The 22,195-nt window shown below is 36.4% G+C and overlaps 5 protein-coding genes across 9 annotated transcripts; 4 read left to right on the top strand and 1 right to left on the bottom strand.

Annotated features, from left to right (window-relative positions):
* On the top strand, positions 1-3,983 carry LOC102625745 (UDP-N-acetylglucosamine transporter UGNT1). 2 transcript variants are annotated; one of them, XR_003066538.2, is made up of 11 exons: positions 1-290; positions 990-1,066; positions 1,720-1,881; positions 1,993-2,126; positions 2,326-2,456; positions 2,566-2,610; positions 2,728-2,825; positions 2,998-3,105; positions 3,393-3,449; positions 3,562-3,712; positions 3,919-3,983. XR_003066538.2 is itself a non-coding variant. In XM_006483315.4 (10 exons), the coding sequence occupies exons 1-10, from the start codon at positions 125-127 to the stop codon at positions 3,634-3,636; spliced, it is 1,053 nt and encodes a 350-aa protein (XP_006483378.1). In that variant the 5' UTR covers positions 2-124; the 3' UTR covers positions 3,637-3,983. The 2 variants fall into 2 exon arrangements, 1 of the variants encoding a protein (XP_006483378.1); XM_006483315.4 differs by having other exon boundaries at positions 2-290; positions 3,562-3,983.
* A 772-nt stretch (positions 3,984-4,755) lies between these two features.
* On the top strand, positions 4,756-7,527 carry LOC102626118 (U11/U12 small nuclear ribonucleoprotein 25 kDa protein). 2 transcript variants are annotated; one of them, XM_025101555.2, is made up of 5 exons: positions 4,756-5,269; positions 5,362-5,461; positions 5,617-5,716; positions 6,285-6,370; positions 6,664-7,527. In XM_025101555.2, the coding sequence occupies exons 1-5, from the start codon at positions 5,095-5,097 to the stop codon at positions 6,683-6,685; spliced, it is 483 nt and encodes a 160-aa protein (XP_024957323.1). In that variant the 5' UTR covers positions 4,756-5,094; the 3' UTR covers positions 6,686-7,527. The 2 variants fall into 2 exon arrangements, with proteins under 2 accessions (XP_024957323.1, XP_006483379.1); XM_006483316.4 differs by having other exon boundaries at positions 4,761-5,269; positions 6,717-7,527.
* Positions 7,528-7,774: 247 nt separating this feature from the next.
* Positions 7,775-8,682, top strand: LOC102626417 (ATP synthase subunit b', chloroplastic). Its single transcript, XM_006483317.4, has one exon. The coding sequence runs from the start codon at positions 7,919-7,921 to the stop codon at positions 8,558-8,560; it is 642 nt and encodes a 213-aa protein (XP_006483380.1). The 5' UTR covers positions 7,775-7,918; the 3' UTR covers positions 8,561-8,682.
* A 1,904-nt stretch (positions 8,683-10,586) lies between these two features.
* On the top strand, positions 10,587-14,334 carry LOC102626713 (uncharacterized). Of its 3 annotated transcripts, XM_006483319.4 has the most exons (6): positions 10,587-10,632; positions 10,738-10,837; positions 11,852-12,213; positions 12,303-12,394; positions 12,492-12,965; positions 13,125-14,334. In XM_006483319.4, the coding sequence occupies exons 3-6, from the start codon at positions 11,854-11,856 to the stop codon at positions 14,080-14,082; spliced, it is 1,884 nt and encodes a 627-aa protein (XP_006483382.1). In that variant the 5' UTR covers positions 10,587-10,632; positions 10,738-10,837; positions 11,852-11,853; the 3' UTR covers positions 14,083-14,334. The 3 variants fall into 3 exon arrangements, with proteins under 3 accessions (XP_006483382.1, XP_006483383.1, XP_006483381.1); XM_006483320.4 differs by lacking the exon at positions 10,587-10,632 and having other exon boundaries at positions 10,649-10,837; positions 13,146-14,334; XM_006483318.4 differs by lacking the exon at positions 10,587-10,632 and having other exon boundaries at positions 10,650-10,837.
* Positions 14,335-17,456: 3,122 nt separating this feature from the next.
* Positions 17,457-20,691, bottom strand: LOC102627377 (uncharacterized). The gene is made up of 2 exons (XM_006483321.4): positions 20,197-20,691; positions 17,457-19,875 (listed from the first exon to the last, which is right to left on the bottom strand). The coding sequence occupies exons 1-2, from the start codon at positions 20,251-20,253 to the stop codon at positions 17,617-17,619; spliced, it is 2,316 nt and encodes a 771-aa protein (XP_006483384.1). The 5' UTR covers positions 20,254-20,691; the 3' UTR covers positions 17,457-17,616.
* Positions 20,692-22,195: the final 1,504 nt, after the last annotated feature.

Raw genomic sequence — 22,195 nt, 5'->3', positions numbered from 1 at the left:
ACCGATCCATTCTGAATAATGAAATGTTGAATCCATCGCCCGCCTCACCTCCAGTCCAGGTCAGTGTATCGCTAATTAATTAAATAAATAAATTTACAATTCTCCGAAGCAGAGGCGGAGGCAGATGGCGTCTAATTCATCGAAAAGTCCGATGCTCCCCGTGTCGGAACCTGCAAGAGGCGATGAAGGAGAGAAAGAACGACTCCTCAAAGGCGACGAGAAACTCTTCAGAGGATCCGCCATGACCAGGCGTGGCGCCAATGCCGCTATCTCTTACATGGCCTGTGCTGGTATTAATTTCATTTCATTTTTTATTATTCAATTTCTTTCTCTATTACTGTTTCGATTTTGAAATTATGCATCTTGGATTTTATTTGCTGAACTTAGGTTTAACTGAAGAAATTTTTAATTTGGCAGCCTGTAAATTTCCTAAACTTTTGGTTGAATTGAACTGTTTATGTGACTAAGGGTGCGTTTGGTATTGAGGTTAAACAGCTGTAGCTTAAAAGTTATAGTACTAAAGTGTTTGTTAAACACTAGTTGATGTAGCTTAAAAGCTATATTGATATGATTTTTCTCTTGTATAATGAAAATTTTATTATATCTTTAATAATTCTGTCAAAATATTATTTAAAATTTATATTTACTGCATATTATTAATTTATATTTATAGTTACAGATTTTTTTTCACACCAGTTATAACTTAAAAATTACAATACCTTCATCCCAAACAAGACCTAAGTTGAGAACTTTTGTCTCTATTAATATTAGTCATAATTTATATTATATATCGCACTCGTCAAATGCTCGGTTCCAATTTTTAGTTATTGTAGTAAGAAGATACTAGTACAAGAACAGAACTTAGTTTGTACTATTTGTAGCTGAATCATGTTTCTTAGTATGCCTTTTTTGGAGCTAGACGTTTGATGTTTCTTTGTTTCTCCAATAATGTGTTCAATTGATTAGGTGTTTTCTGTCTATTTTTGCAGTGCTTCTCGTAATGTTCAATAAGGCAGCTCTTTCTTCTTATAATTTCCCGTGTGCAAATGTCATAACACTTCTTCAGGTGGATACTTCCCCAATTCCTCATTTATCATTTTATCTTTATGTTCTCTTTTATTAATGTTTTTTGTAAACTTACTCTTTCATTGCTAAGTAATATTGATGTGTGAAAGCAATATAGACCATGTACTTGTTGCAGAAGTAAATATCTAGCATGATTGTTCTCCATTTGAAATAAATGAACTTAGATACAATGAAAAGGATGAAAGTATAGTCCTATTGGTTATCAGATATTTGGACCTTATACCTCTCTATATCATAAACTTTGGCAGAACTTTCCCTACGGTCCATAGCAAGCTTAGACTTAGAAAAGCTTAAAATATCTTGAGCTTGTTCGATAGGTCAGGATCAAACTACCCTCAGTCACAAGTATCTGGTCTACCTGGTAATCTTGTCTTGATGTGACGATCTACAGATCTTTCTTCCTAATCCGATGTTACAGTCCGAAGTTAAAAAAAAAACCTCATGTTCCAATCCCAAGTTAAAAAAACACCTAATTTAATTGGCGCTTATGTACCTTTTACACTACTTTTCCTGCTTCTGGATATTATCCATATCTTTCACTCTGTAGCATAACTGTCAGCAGAATAATATTCAGATGCATTACAATCTCTTCATAATTTTATATCTATGTTTAAGTTTTTTTTTTCCCTGCAGATGATAAGTTCTTGTTCTTTTCTCTATTTCTTGAGGCGCTGGAAGATTATTAATTTCACCATGGGTGATTCTTTAATGACATCTGATAGCAGCTCTACCTTTGTACCCTTGAAGACATTGATGCATACCCTTCCTCTGGCAGTGGCCTATTTGCTTTACATGGTTTGTCTTGATAATGTTCATTATGTAATATTGAACAGCTTAGGTGCAACCTTTTTAGTATCAGCTTTTTGGTTGTAACTAATATGTAATCACTCCTCTTCTTCTTGTAAGGTGGTCAGTGTGGAGTCTGTCCGCGGAGTAAATGTTCCCATGTACACTACCCTTAGGCGTACCACAGTGGCATTTACTATGATTATGGAGTATTTTCTGGCTGGGCAAAAGTATACACCTCCTGTTGTAGGAAGGTAAATGATCCCTATTTGCATTACAACTATTTTGGTCCTGTGACAGTATAAGTGTCTCGTTCTGGGTGTTTGACTACATTGTGATTCAGAATATGATAAATGAATGATTTTTATAACTGGAAAAGTTGTGAGGTCCTTTCTTTGAACTGCCATGTTTCTGATTCCTTCGCTCGACTGAAAAATTTTAAGGTTTTATCAGTGTTGGGTTGATAATTCTTGGTGCATTTGTTGCTGGAGCTCGGGATTTGTCATTTGACTTCTTTGGATATGCCGTTGTTTTCTTAGCCAACATCACCACAGCAATATATCTTGCAACCATAGCTCGCATTGGTAGTGCTCGTACTAATTTTATTATTGAGAAATCTTTTAATCTCTTTTCCACTTCACTAGCTTAGCATCATTCTTATGTATTCTGATACTTTTATTCATTTTTTCTCAGGGAAGTCTAGTGGCCTTAATAGCTTTGGCCTTATGTGGTGCAATGGTAATCTAACAGATCCTAATTTGAAGCATGCCTTAGGATGCTCCTAAAATATTTCCCCCACAAGTTCATATCCTGAGTTCAAGATCTGACATGACGATCTATTTGTTTCTATATTAGGTGTTATATGTGGACCGCTTTTGCTGCTTTGGACATTTCTTCGAGGTGACTTGGAGACAACCATCAACTTTCCATACCTGCTTTCCCCTGGCTTCTTGGTACTTCCAGCTCACCAATGGAAATTAGTTTCTTCAATATAGACAGTAACTTTGCGCTTTGACAGTTTGTGGCCTCTGTTAAATATGCAGAGCTTGTTGACGTTGTTCTTGAAAACAGCTGGCATAAGGTGATTTGACTGACACAATTTGTTGTTTTATCATCCTTGGGCAGGTTGTGCTGTGTTTTTCCTGTATACTGGCCTTCTTCTTGAATTACAGTATATTCCTGAATACAACTCTTAATTCGGCAGTCACACAGACAATTTGCGGTAATCTGAAGGTTTGTTTTCCAACTACTCTTCATATAGCAATTGCCACCAATTTTGGTTTGCACACGTATTGTCTATAGAGCTGAAACCTAGGGTTGGCCGGGTGGTGGTGGTGATGGGGGTGTGGGGGTCTCATATGGCATAACATGTTTTCAAATAACGTAATATATAGTCTTTGTTTGAATTTGCTGCTTGCACTTTCATGATGTTCATCAAACACTAATTTAACTCCCAAATCAATTTCTGGAACATCCTCTTTATACTTGCTTTTACATTTTCTAGTATTATGTCATTGTAGGATCTTTTTACCATTGGACTCGGCTGGATACTATTTGGTGGGCTTCCGTTTGATTTTGTAAGTGGCTGAATCTTACTGCTTTCAATCTAGATAGTATGTTTGTCGCTAGTATTTCCTCTCTTGTTTTTACTCCCACTTTGTAATAGTCTTGATATTTTTTGGCTTGCAGCTGAATGTTTTTGGGCAATTGCTTGGTTTTCTTGGCTCTGGTTTGTATGCCTACTATAAACTTGTAGGGAAGTGACTGCACAAGCTTGAGACAGCTGGTACTTATTGAAGGTTATGAGTAGCTTCCATTCTTTCGGCTGCCCCCTAGCCTGGTTAGTGTTGGATCATTATAGAAATACGATTTCTGTATAGGATATTCTTGCAAAGTGAGAAGGGAATTCCAAATTTCTTGAGAGAATCAAAAACCGGTTGGCCTTTCGGCAAATTTGCAGCAACCACCCTGATATATCGATGTATTTGTAAATGATGTTGCTTTATCATCCCTCTTAATCTACTTTCTTTAACAACAAATGTGCAGAAATTTTTGAAGACAGACTACATCAGTTGAAGCGACTTCTAATGATCATATATTTGTTCAGTTTATCATTTTTTGTTTTTGGAGATGGTTTCAGATTCTTTCCCCATTTTTAGATAATAATACTTACTGATAATAAAAGCCGTTGTGCTTCAGTTTCAAAGAAGCCTTAGGGATGAGGTTTATTTTTTTCTCTCTCTCACTGAATACGACCATGTATTACAATAGAAATTTGAATTATTGAAAGAAAATCGCTCCCGTAATAATAATACACTCTTGAGGTTTGAATTAAGGGACACGCATACTGAAATGGCATCAACGTGTTTATTTTCTCTATATTTTTTACCCAACATCAAATAAAAGCTGCGGATGCGTGCGGAGCAGAGGGAACTAAATAAATAAATTGAGCGTTGAAAAGAGTCTTTGGCTAAAACAAAACTAAACCGTCAATTTCTTACTAAATTAGAATTAATTTCAAAAACTTTAAAACAAAAAATGACGCAAATAGAATCCAAGAAAAAACAACTCATATTTCATTTACATCAACAATAATAGTAAGTTTGAGTAATACGTCGGATATTGATATGAGGTGTTTACGGAAACTAATTTCCAAACCAACCCTCTCAACTCTCTTAGTCAATTTAAAATTTTAATTAAATTTGAACTTAATAAATAGTTTTGCTTAATCGTCCAAAAAAGAAACCAAATTTCAGTAGTCAAATTAATAAAAATTAAATTAAATTAAAAAAACCAACTCGTTTCTCTCTTTTTTTTTTTTTTTTTAAATTTGGCTGTAATAAAATTATATTTGGTTCAGACAGTTGGAAAGCGCGCGTAACATACATAAGATCCCAACTGTCAATCGCCCGTAAAACTCATAAGTCACGAACCGAAGAAACACCTACCGGTTCCTTCAATTCAAAATTTCAATTCCCTTTTCTTCACAGAACACAAGAATCTCCACCGACACAAGGAAAATCTAAAGCAAGACGTAACCCTAATTAATTATTTCTTCACTTTAAACGATTCCAAGCGTGATCCTTCCCTCCGAATTTCTTTTTCTTTTTCTCTTTTAAATTCATTTTTGTTCCGTTCATATGCCGCGGTGAAACAATTGAAAGGATTAATGATCCATGAAACAGAGTGAAGATTAATACATAATAATAAAAAAGTTCAAAAATGTTGAGGATTGCAATGGAAGAATTTTCTCCACGGATATCGGTTGATTCGCCGCGTCATTCTGGTGCATTGTCGTTGATGATCGGTGGATTTTCTCGGAAAAATTTTTTGTATAATAAGCTGCCTGAACAACCCCTCAAGCTCTCAGTTCGTAAATTAGACGGCTCGTGTTTTGGTAATTTTTTTAATTTTTTTTTCTTTTTTCCCTTTCATTAGAAGGTAAATGGAATTTCATTAATCAAAACAAACAATCATATAATTTAACAGACATTGAAGTCATGAAGACGGCTACAATTGCGGAATTGAGACAAGCAGTAGAGGCTGCATTTAGTCACATGCCGAAGACGGGACCCGGCAAGATTTCATGGTATGTTGCTTCATTATTTGATTACTTATTAATTCAACTATTTAGAATGTGATGACTGAGGAAGATGAGTTACCTGCTGTGTCTGCATCTGTATGCATTGTTTTCTCAATGACATTGTTAATGTATATCTGACATTTAATTTTCTTTGCTTGTAGGCCTCATGTCTGGGGGCATTTCTGCTTATGTTATAATGGGCAGAAGTTAATTTGTGAAAACGACAATATCAAATATTATGGCATCAGGGATGGTGATCAGGTTTGTATCCACCCTTCTTGGGAAATCATTTCAGCTTCTTGAATTGTTCATTGACAAACGATTCGTGTTGGATTTCACGTTCACAATTTAATTGCTTGTACGTTGGATTGAATCTCTCATTCCTTTTGGCCTGTGTTCAGAAGATGATGTTTCATTGCTTAATTGGGATCCTGGTGAAGTGGTTCTTTTGTTGTATGCGATAATGTGAGCCACTTTTTGGATGAGTAGTAATATCAGAACAATCCCATTGATGGTATCTTCATTTCTTTGTACTTAAGCACATAATAGAGGAAATAAGATTTTGAACACCAACACGCTATGTCTAAATTCTATAAGATCACTCTCTCACCCATCCGCATACACTAAGGGCATGTGTATGCAGAGAACTACATTTGTAATAGAGTTTATGAAGACATGGTTTAACCTCTGACTTAATTGCAATTTGTTTTAAGCATCCATGACCAAATTTGTTTTCTTTGTTATAATGAGGAAGCTGTGCCCATTATCATTGCACCATTGCCTTGAACTTCTTCCATTAAGTTAATTCTTTGTGTTTTGGACCGTGCAGCTTGAATTTATCCGGCATCAATCAATCAACTACATGATAACCGAGAAGGAAACTAAGAAACAAGAAGCTGCAAAAGAACACCATATGTAAGGCTCTCCACATGACCTTAATCTCCTCTGTCGTATGCAATATCATGTTAAAACACACAATAGCACGCAAATCTGTGCAATAGTTTACATAGACAAAACCAACATTGCCTGGGAAGCCACATTGCATTGATATCGCCATATTGCTTGTTTCTTTAATTAACTTTGGACATTAGTAGGTTAAATCAAATTCTAAATGGTGATAGCATGTATTAACAATTCCAAAGGTGGCTACGTGCCAAGTTCTGAATGCAAATGGAGTTAACAGGCTGTTCCTCTTTCTGCCATTGCAGTTATTATTTGATTACCTACTGAAACTGAAGATGATCTATTGGATGTGTGATAGGTTCTCATCTCAATCAAATATCTGGAATGAGCAATATCAAGAGCTGAGCAGCGAGGAAGACTGTGATTGTGATGATGTGGAGAGTGGACGGTGCCAGGGCTACATCGATAAATACGAGAGAATCGATGACCAAAATGACTCCAATTTTGTTCCTTTCTTGAGAGGGTGGTTCTCATATTCCAGACTGATGCCTGTGAGAAGAACAAAAAGCAAAGTCAAAACTTATCCGTCAAGAACCTGTGATTTCTTGGGCGGTTTTAGAAACATTTTACAACTTTATGGGAGTAAGAATTACTACCGAAGAAATTCAAACTGTAGAGAGGATTAGAGGTGTGATAAAATTGCGTCATCGTTGCTTCCATAACGCACTGCTCCCCAAGCTTATACACATGGAGATGATTAGTGATGGCTAGACAGCATAATCTTCGCATGTAGGTGCGAAGGATTTCTGTTACACCCAAGGGGAAATACAATAGCTCAGAATACTTGCTGCACTACAAGCTGCGCCAGCGTAAAGACCTTGATTACAGATCAGAATTAGTTAGTAGCCCAGGTTCAAGGAGGCTACAATGGGGTGATCAATTGATTTTCCAATGCTTCATCCCTGCAATGCCTACTGGTTTTACAGTTTCATACTGCTCACTTTTTTATCCGAGTTTAGGATTCAATTTTTCTCTCTTGTAAGAATAATGTTACCCATCCAAAAATGTTTAGCTCAAATAAGTCCTTACACGATGTTTGTATTCATTGAAGGGACAATAAAGTTTTGCAATTGTCAAAAATAGTTTTGACAAATGCTGCTTTGTCCAAATGAAGTAAGCGACTGAAATTTCCGAAAAATGATAAAGACTCGGATATCTCGTGTTTTTTTAATTGCAAGTAAATTAATTAAGGAAGTGGAGTTGAGATTTCACTTGATTACTCTCTGTTTGAAAATTATTTGGGCTCTCAGGATTCCGGAACTGGCCCAATATGAGAAATATCACACGCTTCACACGTGCGAAACACTAACACTTGCGCTCAGACTGTTCCTCTCCTTCTATGATCCGTCCATCTCAGCCTCATCATTTTGTGTGGCAAAGAATGAGATGAGAAGATAAATCCTCTTCTTCACAAAAAATTTCTCTCCTTCACCATTTCACTCAAAAACAAAAGCATTTTCAGCAAACGCAAACGCAAAACTAGTAAAATTTCAATCTGCCATGGCTAGCATGATCGTGGCATCCTCCAATGCCAAGCCACTCTCTCCACTGCCCATTACTTCTCAATCACCAAAACCCAGAATCCAAATCCCCCAAATCAAAATCCCACAAAAGTTGCTTAAACTCTCCTCCTCCGCTCTCAAATCACTCTCCGCTGTGGCCGTCACGTCGCTAGCATTTTCCCCTCCGTCTCTGGCAGCTGAAATCGAAAAGGCAGCACTCTTCGATTTCAACCTAACCTTGCCCATTATCATGGTTGAGTTCTTGGTTCTGATGTTCGCGTTGGACAAGATTTACTACTCTCCCCTCGGGAACTTCATGGACGAGAGGGACAATGCTATCAAGGAAAAGCTCAACAGCGTCAAGGACACTTCCGAGGAAGTGAAGCAGCTAGAAGAGCAAGCTGCTGCCGTCATGAGGGCTGCCAGAGCGGAGATATCGGCGGCCTTGACTAAGATGAAGAAGGAGACTCAGTTGGAAGTTGAGCAGAAGCTTGCTGTGGGGAGGAAGAAAATTGAGGCTGAGCTTCAGGAAGCTTTGGCTAATTTGGAGAGGCAAAAGGAGGATACCATTAAGTCTCTTGACTCTCAGATTGCTGCTCTCAGTGAAGAGATTGTCAGGAAGGTCCTTCCTGTTCAATAACTTTTTTTAAAAAAAAAATTGTGTTGTTGATTTTGTGTTTATGAAATGACAGAATGTAATTGTAATACCTCCTTCACTTATATATATTTTTGTGACCTAATTTAAAATTGTGAAATTGAATATGGGTCTTTGCAAATGCAAAACATTAGCTCCTTTGCATTTTGATTTTGTTGTGTGCTTTTACAATTAAGTAGAATCACAACAGTTACAATCATTCTGGATGAGAATACTTACTATGTATTTTTGGTGCTGGGATTATCTTGCCCTAATTCGCAATTGGTATAGAATGGAAGCACTAACTATCTAGTATTAGTGGATTGGTGCCTGCTTAATATTAGCTGCTTGCTTTAGACTTTTCAAAATTAAGTAGAATCACAACATGTATGCGTGAAGATTTTGTGGCTGAAGTTGTATCTATGGGTCCTGAGGAATGGGGGCTGTTTCTTCATTGAATCTGCAGGAGAGAGGAGTGTTAACTGAATATGTAAATGCGTATCAGTTGAATCTGAGCTTGAAATCAATTATGACCTTAAACTACTCCAGTCCTTATTATGTGCAATGTTGATTGGTTTCCTGAACAAAAAATGATGTAATTGTTGTTTTGGAAAATAAGACAGAAAGAAGCAAGTGGACTAACAGTGTGAGTGCTGGTGGTTCTAATCAAATGTTTTGTAATTTTGTTTCCTAAGTTATCTATTAATCTATATTCAGTGCAACTTGCATGTGAGAATTGCCCTTGTGAAGTTGTGAGGGCTCGAATTCTATCTAGTCCTTGTGAAAGCAGGTCTGGCCATTCAAGTAATCCTTCTTCATCCTTCAAATCAAAGTTTAATGATGATACTGATTGCAATGAGATGAAGTTTTTGATTTGGTAGCTTTGAATGATCATTTTTATAAAAGAAGTTAATCGGTTTTCATCTAGTTTTTTTTTCAAAACCAATCAATTAAATTCATGGGCTAACATACAAGAACATATTATGGATTCATGTGGATAGAGATTTGGTGCAACTTTCACCGAAGTAACGACGCAAGACACAAATCAATAACTTGATGTGCTTTCAAGCAATTCAATTTTTGCTAGCAGTCGCCACCCGCCAGTAGATCACGCAATGTGATAATTTAGCCCATGATTGGCTGCTGTCAGCCCAAAATAATGTTGTATTAGGAAGCCGAAACTCGGCGATTGTTTTCTGAACTTTGAAGCCACATGATAACATTTCTCAAAGGTATTAGGTCATAATTATGGACCAAATATTATTGCTTTCATTCTTTTATGAATCAATAATAATAATAATAATAATAATAGGGATTTCGATATTTGAGTCCTAATATTATGTGTCACTCATTTATTGGGTGATAAATTTTGTAACTTGTAAAATTATTTAACCATCATTCAATGAATAAATGTTATGCCACTTGAAACTCAAATTGGGACTCAGATATTGAGACACTCGTGTTTTACTCATTAATTGAGTAAAAGTAAAAAATGTGCCACAGTAATCCATCAAATACATTCATGTTTTGTTCATATAATTGTATAAGAGTAAATGCATGCATGACAAGAATTCATCAAATAGAAATTATGTATATATATTACACATAGTGGACTCATAGCTCGTTTGGGAGTGTGGCTACTAAAGTGTTTGGTAACACTTGTAGCTGGGCTTTGGTAGCTTAGTCAATTTTTTTTCTCAACTTCTATTCTAAAACTGTAACTTTTAGTTCACAGCAGCTGCAGTTTAAAAGTTATAGCACATCACTCCCAAACACACCCTCAAACTATTTAAAAAAAAAAAGGAGTTTTCCGCTCCAACCAGCCAGTAGCTCCCAACTTAATAAAAATTGACTGTATTTATTTATTCCTTTTCTTAACCTTTACATGTTATTTAGCGACCATGAATGATAAGTGGCAACATACAAAATTCTAAACGGGCCTACAGAAAAGCCCATGGCCTAGATATTAAATCCTGTGCAGCCCATTTAGGACTTTCAAACACCGCCGTACAGAAAAAAACTAATAATCACTCTCTCCCAGTCACACTCATTCTTCGTTTGAAATTTCCATGTAATTTGTAAGTGGAAAGCGTCTCGCTGTCTCGTGTCATTTCATTTTCCTCAAACCAATTATAAAATAAAAATACTCTGTTTCTGATTCCGATCATTTTCTGTTTTCGCAGGCGCTCATGAACTTCAAAGCTTTTTAGTTCTTATAGTTCACTCTGGATTCTGATTTCTGTATATACTCTCTTCGTGTCTATTGATTCACTCTCAATTTTAGTACGTGTTTTCTTTCTCTCTCACGTTCTTGGTTATTTATTTGTTATTTGTGAAAAATAGAAACGAAATTCGACGATGATTGATGATGTTGAATTTGTTCAGGAATAAACTGTAGGCCGGCCCCACTTGAGCTTGTTTTAATTAATTTATTGTTATAATGCGATCGCGAAGAGAATTGGAATATTCAGATTCTTTTTTTTTTCTTTTCCTATATGTTATCTTCAAGAATTGAACTATTTACGGGGCTTTGCTACTGTTTTTTTTTTTTTTTCAAACTATTCTATGTTATTTGGTTACTAAGATTTATGATTTTGAATCTTTGATTATGTGATATGCGTTGGTGCTTCATGTTTAATTCTTGTCGTCGTGCAAATACGAAGAGATCAAATAGTTTGATTGTGGATATATTGGATTCTTGAAAATTGAGTTTTAGACTTAGAGAGAATGAGAAACCGAGCCTAGTTTTCCTCTAAAACTGAAGAATAGAAACGTATTGGAAACTCGGGTGCTAGTTGGTTCTAACTAGTAAAACCTCTTATGCATTTGAGGATCAAATTTCGCTTGTCTGTGATCAGTGGTTTACTTTTATCTAATAATTAAAGAGTAATGATATAGCCACAAACTCTTGTACAAGATAAGTTTATACAAGAGTTTGTGGTTGTATCATCACTCATAATTAAAAGAACAGTACATGGCAAGAGCTCTGTGTCAAAACACTATTCTCTTTTTGGATTCTTTGATGGTATAGTTTACAAGCTTTGTCTAAGGTTAGTATTACAGTTTTTTAATCAAGAAGAGCTATGGTCTTTTTGGATTCTTTGATGGTATAGTTTACAAGCTTTGTCTAAGATTAGTATTACAGTTTTTTAATCAAGAAGAGCTATGGTCTTTGCCGCTCAATGGTGTTTGTTTGCTTTTAGTAATTTATGATGTTGGGTTTGTTAGAAATGACCTCTACTGCTAGACTTATCTATTTTGTTATTGGTTTTTTTTTTTTTCACTTTTCTCTGGAAGGAATGGCTGGAAAAGTTGCTGCTGGGCAACCTGCTGATTTTGAGTATGAGGTTTTTGATGATTCGGATCACCTTAGGACTGCTGTTGCCACATCAAATGATACTAATGCATGGATTAAACCGTCAGCACTGAAACTCAGACACAGAATAGGGAGGGGCCCCTTTGGTGAAGTTTGGTTAGCTACCCATTATCTGTCAACTGAGGATTGTGATGAGTATCATGAAGTGGCTGTCAAGATATTGCATCCCGTTAAAGAGGATCGCATGAGGGTTCTGTTGGAAAGGTTGAATGATTTATTTTTGAAGTGTCAAGGAGTAGAAGGTATTTGCTGGCTGCAGGGGATTTCAGTTATCAATGGAAAAGTTAGTGATTTTTATTTATTTGATTTAGTACAAGGTTTGCTCATCTGACCTTTACATTGCTGAGGTACACTTTTTGTTCTGTCTTGCAGATATCCATCATTATGAAATTCTATGAGGGATCAGTTGGTGATAGAATGGCCCAACTTAAAGGAGGGAAGCTCTCTCTGTCAAACGTTTTCAGGTTCTCTGATTCTGAATTTGGACGAGATGTTCTTTTGTTTCTAAGTATATAACACAGCAAATAGAATTTGGTTTTGAGTGTGTTTTAATGTTTACAGGTATGCAATCGATTTGGCTCAGGGAATTTTGCAGCTGCACTCAAAAGGAATTCTAGTTCTAAACCTTAAGCCTTTTAACTTTATTCTCAATGAAGCAGACCGAGCAGTTCTGGGAGATGTTGGCATTCCTCATTTATTGCTTGGAATTCCATTGCCAAGCTCAGATTTGCCTCGTAGGCTTGGAACACCTAATTACATGGCCCCAGAACAGTGGCAACCAGAAGTCAGAGGTCCAATTTCTTTTGAAACTGATTCGTGGGGATTTGCATGCAGCATTATTGAGATGTTGACTGGTGTTCAGCCTCGGTGTGGTAGGTCGGTTGATGAAATTTATGATGCAGTTGTTAGAAGACAAGAAATACCACCTATTCCAAGTGGCCTTCCTCCTGCGGTTGAGAACGTTCTTCTTGGTTGCTTTGAATATGACTTAAGGAGTCGCCCTTTAATGACTGACATACTTCGTGTCTTTAAGAGGTAGATGATAAGAACATTTTTTCATAGATAACACAACATATTTATTCTTAAAATAGTTATACCTTTAACTGCTTGTTATTTATTTCAGTTTGTGGACTAGAAGGTTTTATGTTCTTTACTCATCTTTCTTTTGTCATTTATTCCAAAACACTCTTGCAGCTCACAGAATTCTGTTCACAGTGATGGAGGCTGGACAGGTCATGGGAGCAGAATCCTGCCTGACAAATCTAGCAGTGGTTATACGGAATGGTTCCTTTCAAAGGAGGACTTGAAAGTTGATGACGTGGTACGTTCCAGAAAGCCACCTAACTCTTTCAAACCTGAAAATATGGATGTCCCAGAAGGAAGGGTGGTGGGTGTAGAACACAATACAGAAGGAGAAAGTTTTGTTTTGGTGAGGGTTCATGGTATCCATGACCCCTTGAGAGTACATGTTTCAGCACTGGAGCGTGTCACATTTGGCTTAGCAGCTGGGGATTGGGTACGCTTAAAGGAGGAAGACAGAAGGCATTCACCTGTGGGTATTCTTCATTCCATTCAGCGTGATGGAAGTGTGGCTGTTGGATTCTTAGGTTTGGAGACCCTCTGGAAGGGACATTTTTCAGAGCTACAGATGGCTGAATCTTACTGTGTTGGCCAGTTCGTGAGGCTGAAAGCTAATGTTGTTAGCCCTCAATTTGAATGGCCTCGTAAAAGGGAAGGGGTTTGGGCTACTGGGAGGATTTGCATGGTCGTGCCAAATGGATGCCTCATTGTCAGGTTTCCAGGAAGACTGACTTTTGGAGAGCAATGCAGCAGTTTCTTGGCTGACCCAGCTGAAGTGGAAGTGGTTACTTTTAATACTTGTCCAGGCATGGTGAAAAAATATCAACATCTTGAGGATCTTCATTGGGCTGTCAGACCACTTTTCATTGCATTGGGTCTTTTCACGGCCATGCAAATGGGTTTTTCTGTCGGAAGGAAATTGAGGGGAGCAAAGGCGAAGAAGCTACAGAGCAGTGTAATTCAAAAGGATGGTCAACATGTTGATGGCCAGGTTGCTGGCAACCCTGCATGGCTTCCTCCATCTATGGCAAATATGCTTTCCAAAGGCACTAGTGCCGCTGCTGGTCGGTAGATTTAGACTATGTTCATCTGCACAAAGCTAGATCAAGTTTGCTGAAATATGTACATATTAACTCTTGGCAAATTTGTGCTTGCATAGGGCTTTAGTAATTGTATCTGTTAAAGTTGCAGTACGAATTGGTACTACTGCAAAATGGTTTGTTTACACATTTCAAACAAACAGATGGGGGTGTGTTGAGGAATCTCTTAAAGCTGTACATATATGCTCTCTGCAATGAATTTCCAAGGCGAAGTTTGGATCTTAGCTCATGAATATGTTATATGGACAGATGAGGTCATTATGAAGACAAAACAACCTTGGTAGCATGTCGCTGCATTTGAGCAGTGCTTGATGCGGAAACGTTGAGTCAGTGCAGATTCAAATTATGGAAGAATTGACCAACGGCCAAGTCTCTTTGTTCCTTTTGTGCCATCGTTGCAGAAATTTATCAAAATGAATCTGCCTGCATTTATACTAAAGCACAGAGACAGAACAGCAGAGAGCGTTACCGTAATTTCAAGAGATAGCACCATTGCACCATGATGATTGATTTCAAAACAAAAATGATCTTTAGCTTACTGCAAACAGCAATATCCATTATTAAGTAATGAATTTCTTAATAATAAATTTCCTCATCAAGTTAAAGCAAACGTGTAGTAAAGAAAAATTATCTCTATATCACCTCTGTTTTCTCATAAATTCATCTAATTATCATAAAATTTTAACATGTTATTTCTCGTGATTTTTTATTAATTTATTTATATTAGTTAACCAATTTCACACTAATATCGTTAAAAATTTACGAACATCAAAGGGTAAGTTTGTCATTTTAGAAGGCATAGTCTATTGACCAAAAAGGTTTGACAAATTAAAACAGTGATTTTAATGGAGAATAAAGTAAGCATGTATCATTGAAGTGGTCTACATATCACAGTAGCTGTTAATGCCTGATTTTTACCTGTCTGGGGTCAAATCAAGTGCAACAAGTAAAGAAAAAGGTTAAATGGGGTCGGAAATCACCATTTCCGGCCTTCCCACTCTGATGCTTAAGTGTAGCACACCTGCCATGTAATTGGAAGCAGCCAGCTGCATGCTTCACTTTCTTCCTTCAAGCGGTGTATATATATATTTAAAAATTGAGGGCTGCTTGCTTGGATTCAGTGATTATTCGATGGCTATATAAAATGCAAAATTTTGATAGCTGCTTCATTGATCAATAGGAGGACTAAGAGCAAACAAAGGAAAATGGAAGAGAAGTAGGAAAGTGGAGGAGAAAAGAGAAGAGAAATAAAAGAAGAAAATAAAATAAAAGAAAAGAGGGAAGCCGAGAGTGAGGAAAAAGAGAAAAAGAAAATAAAAAAGCTGAGAGTGAAAAAGAAGTTTAATTCAGGGAAATATTACAGAAAATAAATTTGGGAAGTTATATCTATATTAAGTTAGTTATTAGCTAATAGATTTATGAAATTTAAGCAGTTATTATTTAATTTCTATTGCATGTATAAGTTTTTTTTATCAGTTCTAATAATTAAATTTTGAACCATGTATTTTATGAGAAATTTGAGAATTCAAAAATCCGCAAGAGCCCAAACAAATCCAAGTAAAATAGGATCCATGAATGAATATTATTATTACTATTATGTATTATGTGAAGCAGTTATGTTTAATAGTGTGATTTAATATCATGTTATAATTATATGTTTGATTGAGTCATGAGTTGTGATTGCTAGTTATCATATGTGTACCCTTCTCTCTAAGCTTTGCGCATGCGTATTTGAGAGTTAGTTACTCTACCCGCGTGATGTAGTTAAATTCTGCTGGGTATTAAGAGGTTTTCCTCCACTTTGCTCATGCGATTATGATCTCAGTGAATATTGAGAGTTATTTCTCCTAAGTACTATTTGGTGCAATTTTATCACGTATGTATGTATGATTTTCCATGTTTGCTGATATATTATATTTAGTGCGGAGTTATGTTGCATGATTATTTATAAGCACTAGTGCATTACTTTATTATATTTTTATATGTATACTTATATTTATTCACTGAGCTGCAAGCTCACAATTTTTCTATTTATCTCATTTCTCTTAGGTTTACGCAAGATTTCATGCAGATCAGTTTCTAATCAATTGAGGTTGGGCCACAAGATGCATTGCTAAATGACTTACAGTTCGAGCTCGTTTATGTTCCTTATGTTTTTATGTATATATTTGTAGTATAAGTATGTATAATGAGACATGAACTGTGAAACTTTTGAATATATTTTCGAACGAGGCATATATGTTATTACATGATTATGTTAGAGGACTAAGGGCAGTTCTATTATTCATGAATTTCAGTTTATGTCATGAGTTTCTAGATATTAGAATGATTACGTGATTCGTCTCAGACCAACATATAGCCATATAGGTTGAGACAGTCGTGTCATTAAGTCAGTAGAATGCTTTTTGGAGTTGAATTCAAAGAGTTTTTAATTCACTCAAGTGTCCATATCTTGTTTTTTTTTTTCCTTTCTTCTTGAAAAATACTTTCATAGAAATAAAATGGGGCATGATCCATGGAGTGGGTGTCATTTCCCTATTCTTGGGTCATATAGTGGCCTGGTTGCTAACTTTCTTACCCATTTTCATGGTGCTCCGGTGATTCTTTTTTGGTGATAAGCATTGTCCCGATATTTCAGCTTTCTTGGCTTAGCATTTATTGACTTGTTCAAGACTTAGATCGAGATCCCCTTATTTCCCATCTTTAAGTGTTCCTGACTTCTCACCTGACAACCTTCATCCTTGTCTTCGAGGGATCCAACTTTTCCCATTTGGAGACTCTAAGCCCCATCGAGGTGGTACTAGTCATTAAATTCCGTATCAACAGTAGCCACTAAACAAATCCTTCATGCACCCGCCTTTGCAGTTCTCCCTAACGCACCTTCAACCTACTGTTTTGTACCGAATAATCTATCATTTTTCCTATTGTCAAGAAGCATTTTATGCAAACAATTCGAAATGAAGTACTAATGGAGTATTAGTTTGATGTGAGGAAGTCGTGGAATATTTTGGGGTTATTCGGTTCCAGGTAAAATGCATAAAAAAGTTATTACTTTTGAATGATTTTTTGCATTACAAATGCTGTTTATTTGATCTATGTTATAGAATGCTTTGTTTGCTTTATTAGAATATGAAATATGTTGGAATAATTTTATTCGTTTTATTATATTTAAGTATATTTTTGTAATTATAAATTTTTTATTTTTTAATACATTTAAAGATAAAATTATCATTTTGTTTAAATTCTTTAACGACATTAGTGCCAAATAATTGATTGATACAAATTATAACAAAAAAAAAAAAAGACGATGCAGAGAATATATTAAAATTTTGCGGTGGTTGCATGATCATGTGCCAAAACAAAGGCATTATAGTGTTAATTTCCCTATAGTAAAACACATGCAACAAAGAACATTTGGTATCGTATGCCAATATAGTTTGAACTACAACAATCGGCTGATTTAGTAAACAACTCAGTCAGATATAAGTATATACAAAATCTATTGACTAACTAATCTGACCATCAACAATCCCAGCCTCTTTAACCAGTTGTTCCGTCAGAACTGAAAGCCGTGCAACTTCCGATCCCACTTCTGTCAAGCATTCATTGTTTTCAATCACGCTTATCCTAGGATCAAATCTGCTTTCTGGGAAGATAGTGTTATCGGTATCAGTCTCAATACTCAGGCTAGCTTTATTCAGAAGTTCTCCACTCATTTCAGTGAGTTTCTGGAGAGCACTAGTAGCAGCTTCAACTTCTAGTTGAGCAGCCTCAAGTTGTAGCCGTTCAATGGCCAAGTCTCCAACACTTTTCTCCCCAAATCTCTCTTGTGCTAAAGCATAGAGCTTCCTCAAATCATTAGCATCTTCAACCGTTTCCTCCAATTTTTTTAGTTCTTTCTCCTTGGCATCTAATCTACCAAGAACAGTTTTGAGCTCCTCATCTTTGACTGTGAGGGCTCTCTTCGCAGCTAGAACCTCCATTTCTTTCATTCTTAAATTTTCCCTGGCAAACTTGAGCTCTATTTCAAGCTGTTTTGTTTGCAACCTAAAATTATCATTTCCTTTATCCAATCCCTGCTGCATTAATTCAAGGCCCATGTCATCAGTTGGCATTGATGTACTAGACTCATCATTCTTATTGGAGATAACCAGTTTGTGCGTGAGATCAACAATTTGTTCAACTACAGTTTCAGCTTCAGAGACTTTTAGTTTTGTGCCATCCAACTCGTTTTGTAATATTAAGACATGTTCATCTTTCTCCTGCAGCGTATCCATAGCTTGAACAAGCTGTTCTTCTCTGCTGCTCATGATCATCTTTAACTCTCTAACCTCGTTGTTTAGTTCCTCTAACATCTGCCTTGCATTTGAAAGTTCAAAATCTTTTTCTTCCAAGATAAGCTGAAGAGAAGCTTGCTTGGATTTCAAATTTTGGATTTCTAGCTTAGCCTCCACCAAATCAGACTCTTTGACCCTAAGAAGATTCTCTGTTTCTCCAAATTCGGTATTCTTCCTCCCCAGCTCCTCTTGGAGTGAAGACACTTCATCGATTGCTTGCTGCAGAGAATATTTTTCTTTGTTCAGCTCATTCTGTAACTCTTCCACCAGCTCCTTCTCCATGGACAAGTCCCGTTCAAGCTCCTTGTTTCGAGCTTCTGTAACTCTTAGCTTCACTCTCTCACTCTCAACTTCCACTTGAGCATCTTTCAGACTAGTCATGTAAGATGTCAGACTTTTCTTCTGCTCTTCTAGTTCCACAAGTTGCTTCCCTAACAAGTGCTCTTGTTCTTCCATTTGCTTTCTGGACGAAGCCAGAGACTTCTGAGAAGAAACCAGCTCGGACCTTACATCAGAAAGAAGCTTCTTCACTCTTCTAAAATCTTCCAAAGTATCATTAGTTTCCTCCATGCGTCTAGACGCTTCCTCTGCCAATTTCTTCAGTGCATCCTGAGACAATAACCACTCCATAGTCCTCTTTTCCAAATTGGCCTCTACAACCTTAAGCTTCTCTTCTTCAACTTTCCTCAAAGCCACAGAAGCTTCTAGCTCTTCTTCTTTCTCTTGAATGACTTTCCGGAGACTTTGAATCTCAGTTTCCTGTTTCTTAACAACTTCATTAGCTTCATTGAGCATCTGAGCTTTAGATTTGAGTTCAGAATCAATTTTGGCAGCTTCCTCACTCTTCTTCAACAATTCACTTCTCATTTTCTCAAGTTCTAGTTCTTTCAAAGACAGTGCAGACTGCATAGCAGCAATCTCCTGATCTCTCTCCTTGAGCCGAAGTTTCAAATCTTCTATGTGCCTGGCTTGAGAAACTAACTTGAGATTAGACTGACCTAGCTCCTCCTCTAGCTTTTCATGCCTAGAACAAGCAACATCAATTTCTCTCTCTCGCCGCAGCAACTCCTCCTTCGCACGGTTCAATTCACTATGCTCCAAACAAACCCTCCTTTCCGCATCTTCTAAATCCTCTTCCTTCTTCTTCAAGGCAGCCAGCACAGCCTGAAGATCAGATTCCAAAATCTCGAGATTTAACCCAAACTGAACATCTTTACCCACGCCAGAATCTCTGCTCATTCGTTCTTCCAATTTCTGCGTCTGTGCAAACAATCTCTCAAGAAGAATCCTCGCAGGTTCTCCCAACCCATAGCCATTAACACTCGATTTCTTCCCATCGGGCAACACTGCTCTAACAAGCCCCAAAGACCGTACTCGTCTTTTTCCACTTGTCACGTAACGCCCCGGTAGTTTGTGCTTCCAATGGACCTTCACCAAGCACAATTGCTCCAAACGTTATCTCAATAACAAGACTGATTTTTTTTTTTTTAAAAAAAAAAAAAACTAATTTTATGCCACCAAATCCAATCATCAATCATTCATCAAATATTTCAAGAACCAACATCATGCTCGTAAACTGTAATACACATGTAAATTAATTTGAGTACCAAAATAAAACCAAAAAAAAAAGGTTCCCAATTCCAAAAAAAATCATTTCTTTATATCAATTGCATCAATTGAGACCAAACCCCAAATTTTTTTATCAGAAAATAAATAAAATTAAATAGGAAGATAATTGAAATTGCAAACCTTAGGGTTAGGGTTGAGATGAAGATGATTGGAGGAAAAACGGGCCGAAAATGCCATGCTTTATACCTTGATCGCATTCCAGCTCTCAATAGTCATTAATCAATCCCTTGTTAGTTAACTTACTAATCACGTTTCAACTTTCTATCCTTCTGATTCCACGATGGCAGCTTTGGTGTCTTTCGCAGAGAACGAGCAACCAGAAGGGAATCATCGTAATGGAGGGAGAAAAGGAAGGCTAACGTGCGCCTCGCACCTGTCATTTCTTTGGCGATTTGATGTTTACACTACGGATAGACTTAAAATCTCCAAGGACTAAGCAGTGGGTATCAGGATTATAGATGATCTGCTACTTTTGATAACACTGCAGGGAGATTTACTGACGAATGGGATTGCGCCGCCTGTCCTAGAACTGAATTTGAGGATTTACTGGCTAGGTGTTCGTTCATACAGTGGAGTCACGGACACGGGAATGTAGTCCGTAGATACAGATTGCCTGACCCGGTGATACGATCGTTTTGTTTTAAAGGCTATTTTGATTGAAACGTCGTCGATGAGTACTAGTAACTAGTGGCCTGACACGTGTAGTTGTTGCGCCGCGGATAATGTTTGGATAAGAAAATGCCCCCAAATTGGCGGGTCCGTGGCGATGCCAATGTTGATAATTCAGACACGGGTATAATTGAAATCTCAATCAAGTGCGCCCCATCGTGGATGTTATGTTGTGTAATAATAATAGGTGAGTTGAGGCATTATTAGTGGAATTATGTTGCGGGCATGCATGGTTCTGCCCATCAAAATTCACCACGTGTATCGTCTTATGCCAGCAAGACGCATTAGATCGGGTCTTTATATATCTAATTTTTTTAACTGTTTGTTTTAAGAAAAATAATATTAAAAAAAAGTATAAATGCTTAAATTGAGCAAATGAGATGGGAATGAATATAGGATGACATGATAGGCTCTTCTAAGTATAGATAGAAGAATTTTCCGCATGACTGGTTTCATTTAGGTTGAGGTCGAGATTATTTACATAACTCAAAAGATCAATTAGATAATATTCAAAAAAATTCACTTTTGTAATTTAATTTTAAGAATTCGATATGTTTTAACCCGTTGTCATTCTAAGCGTGATCAAACATAAATATTTGTAATAAGAAATCAAATAAAATATGAAAATAAATTATAAATGGGGTTAATTTCAAGACACTCGGGCCTTCAAAATAAATATTAGTTACTCAAAAATATAATACAACTTACAAGTTGCCAAATTAATAATACTCATGACCTTTTTTATTGAATGACATTAGATTTTAAATATAACTAATCTTGGGATTACAAATAAAAAAAAATAGCAAATACTAAACACGGTGCATACATCATGCTCTATAACTTACACCACGACTCCACAAAGTAAGGTTTCACTGTCTTTGACTTAGGGGTGGGCACGGGTCGGGTTGAATATCAACCCGACCCAACCCGGGTTGAAAATTTTCAACCTGACCCAACCCATTGCATATCTCAACCCAATCTGTAGGTTTGCGAGTTGGGTCGGGTTGGGTTAGGTTGATTGAGTTGATTGGGTTGGACTTTTGAAAAAATTCATTTTTATATTTTAATTAAATAGTAAACAAAAATAAATAAATTAATTAAAAAACTAAAAAATGCAAATGTTAAAATCTTTAGAACAAATCCAACATTTCACAGTTTTTATATTTATATTTTTTAATTTTTATATGAAATATCAAAATGTATATAATAATTTATATATATATGCGGGTTGACCGGTTGGGTTGGGTTGATTGAATTGAGCTTTTGAAAAAATCTATTGTTATAGTCTAATTAAATAGTGAACAAAAATAAATAAACTAAAAAAATACAAATATTAAGATCCTTAGAAAAAATCCAACATTTCAAAGTTTTTATATTTATATTTTTTATTTTTTATATTAAATATCAAAATTTATAGAATAATTTATAAATATATATACGGGTTGACAGG

The sequence above is a fragment of the Citrus sinensis genome, chromosome 1 (genome assembly GCF_022201045.2).
Source record: "Citrus sinensis cultivar Valencia sweet orange chromosome 1, DVS_A1.0, whole genome shotgun sequence".
In the NCBI taxonomy this organism is placed as follows: Eukaryota; Viridiplantae; Streptophyta; class Magnoliopsida; order Sapindales; family Rutaceae; genus Citrus; species Citrus sinensis.
This window is presented reverse-complemented; position numbering and strand designations above follow the sequence as displayed.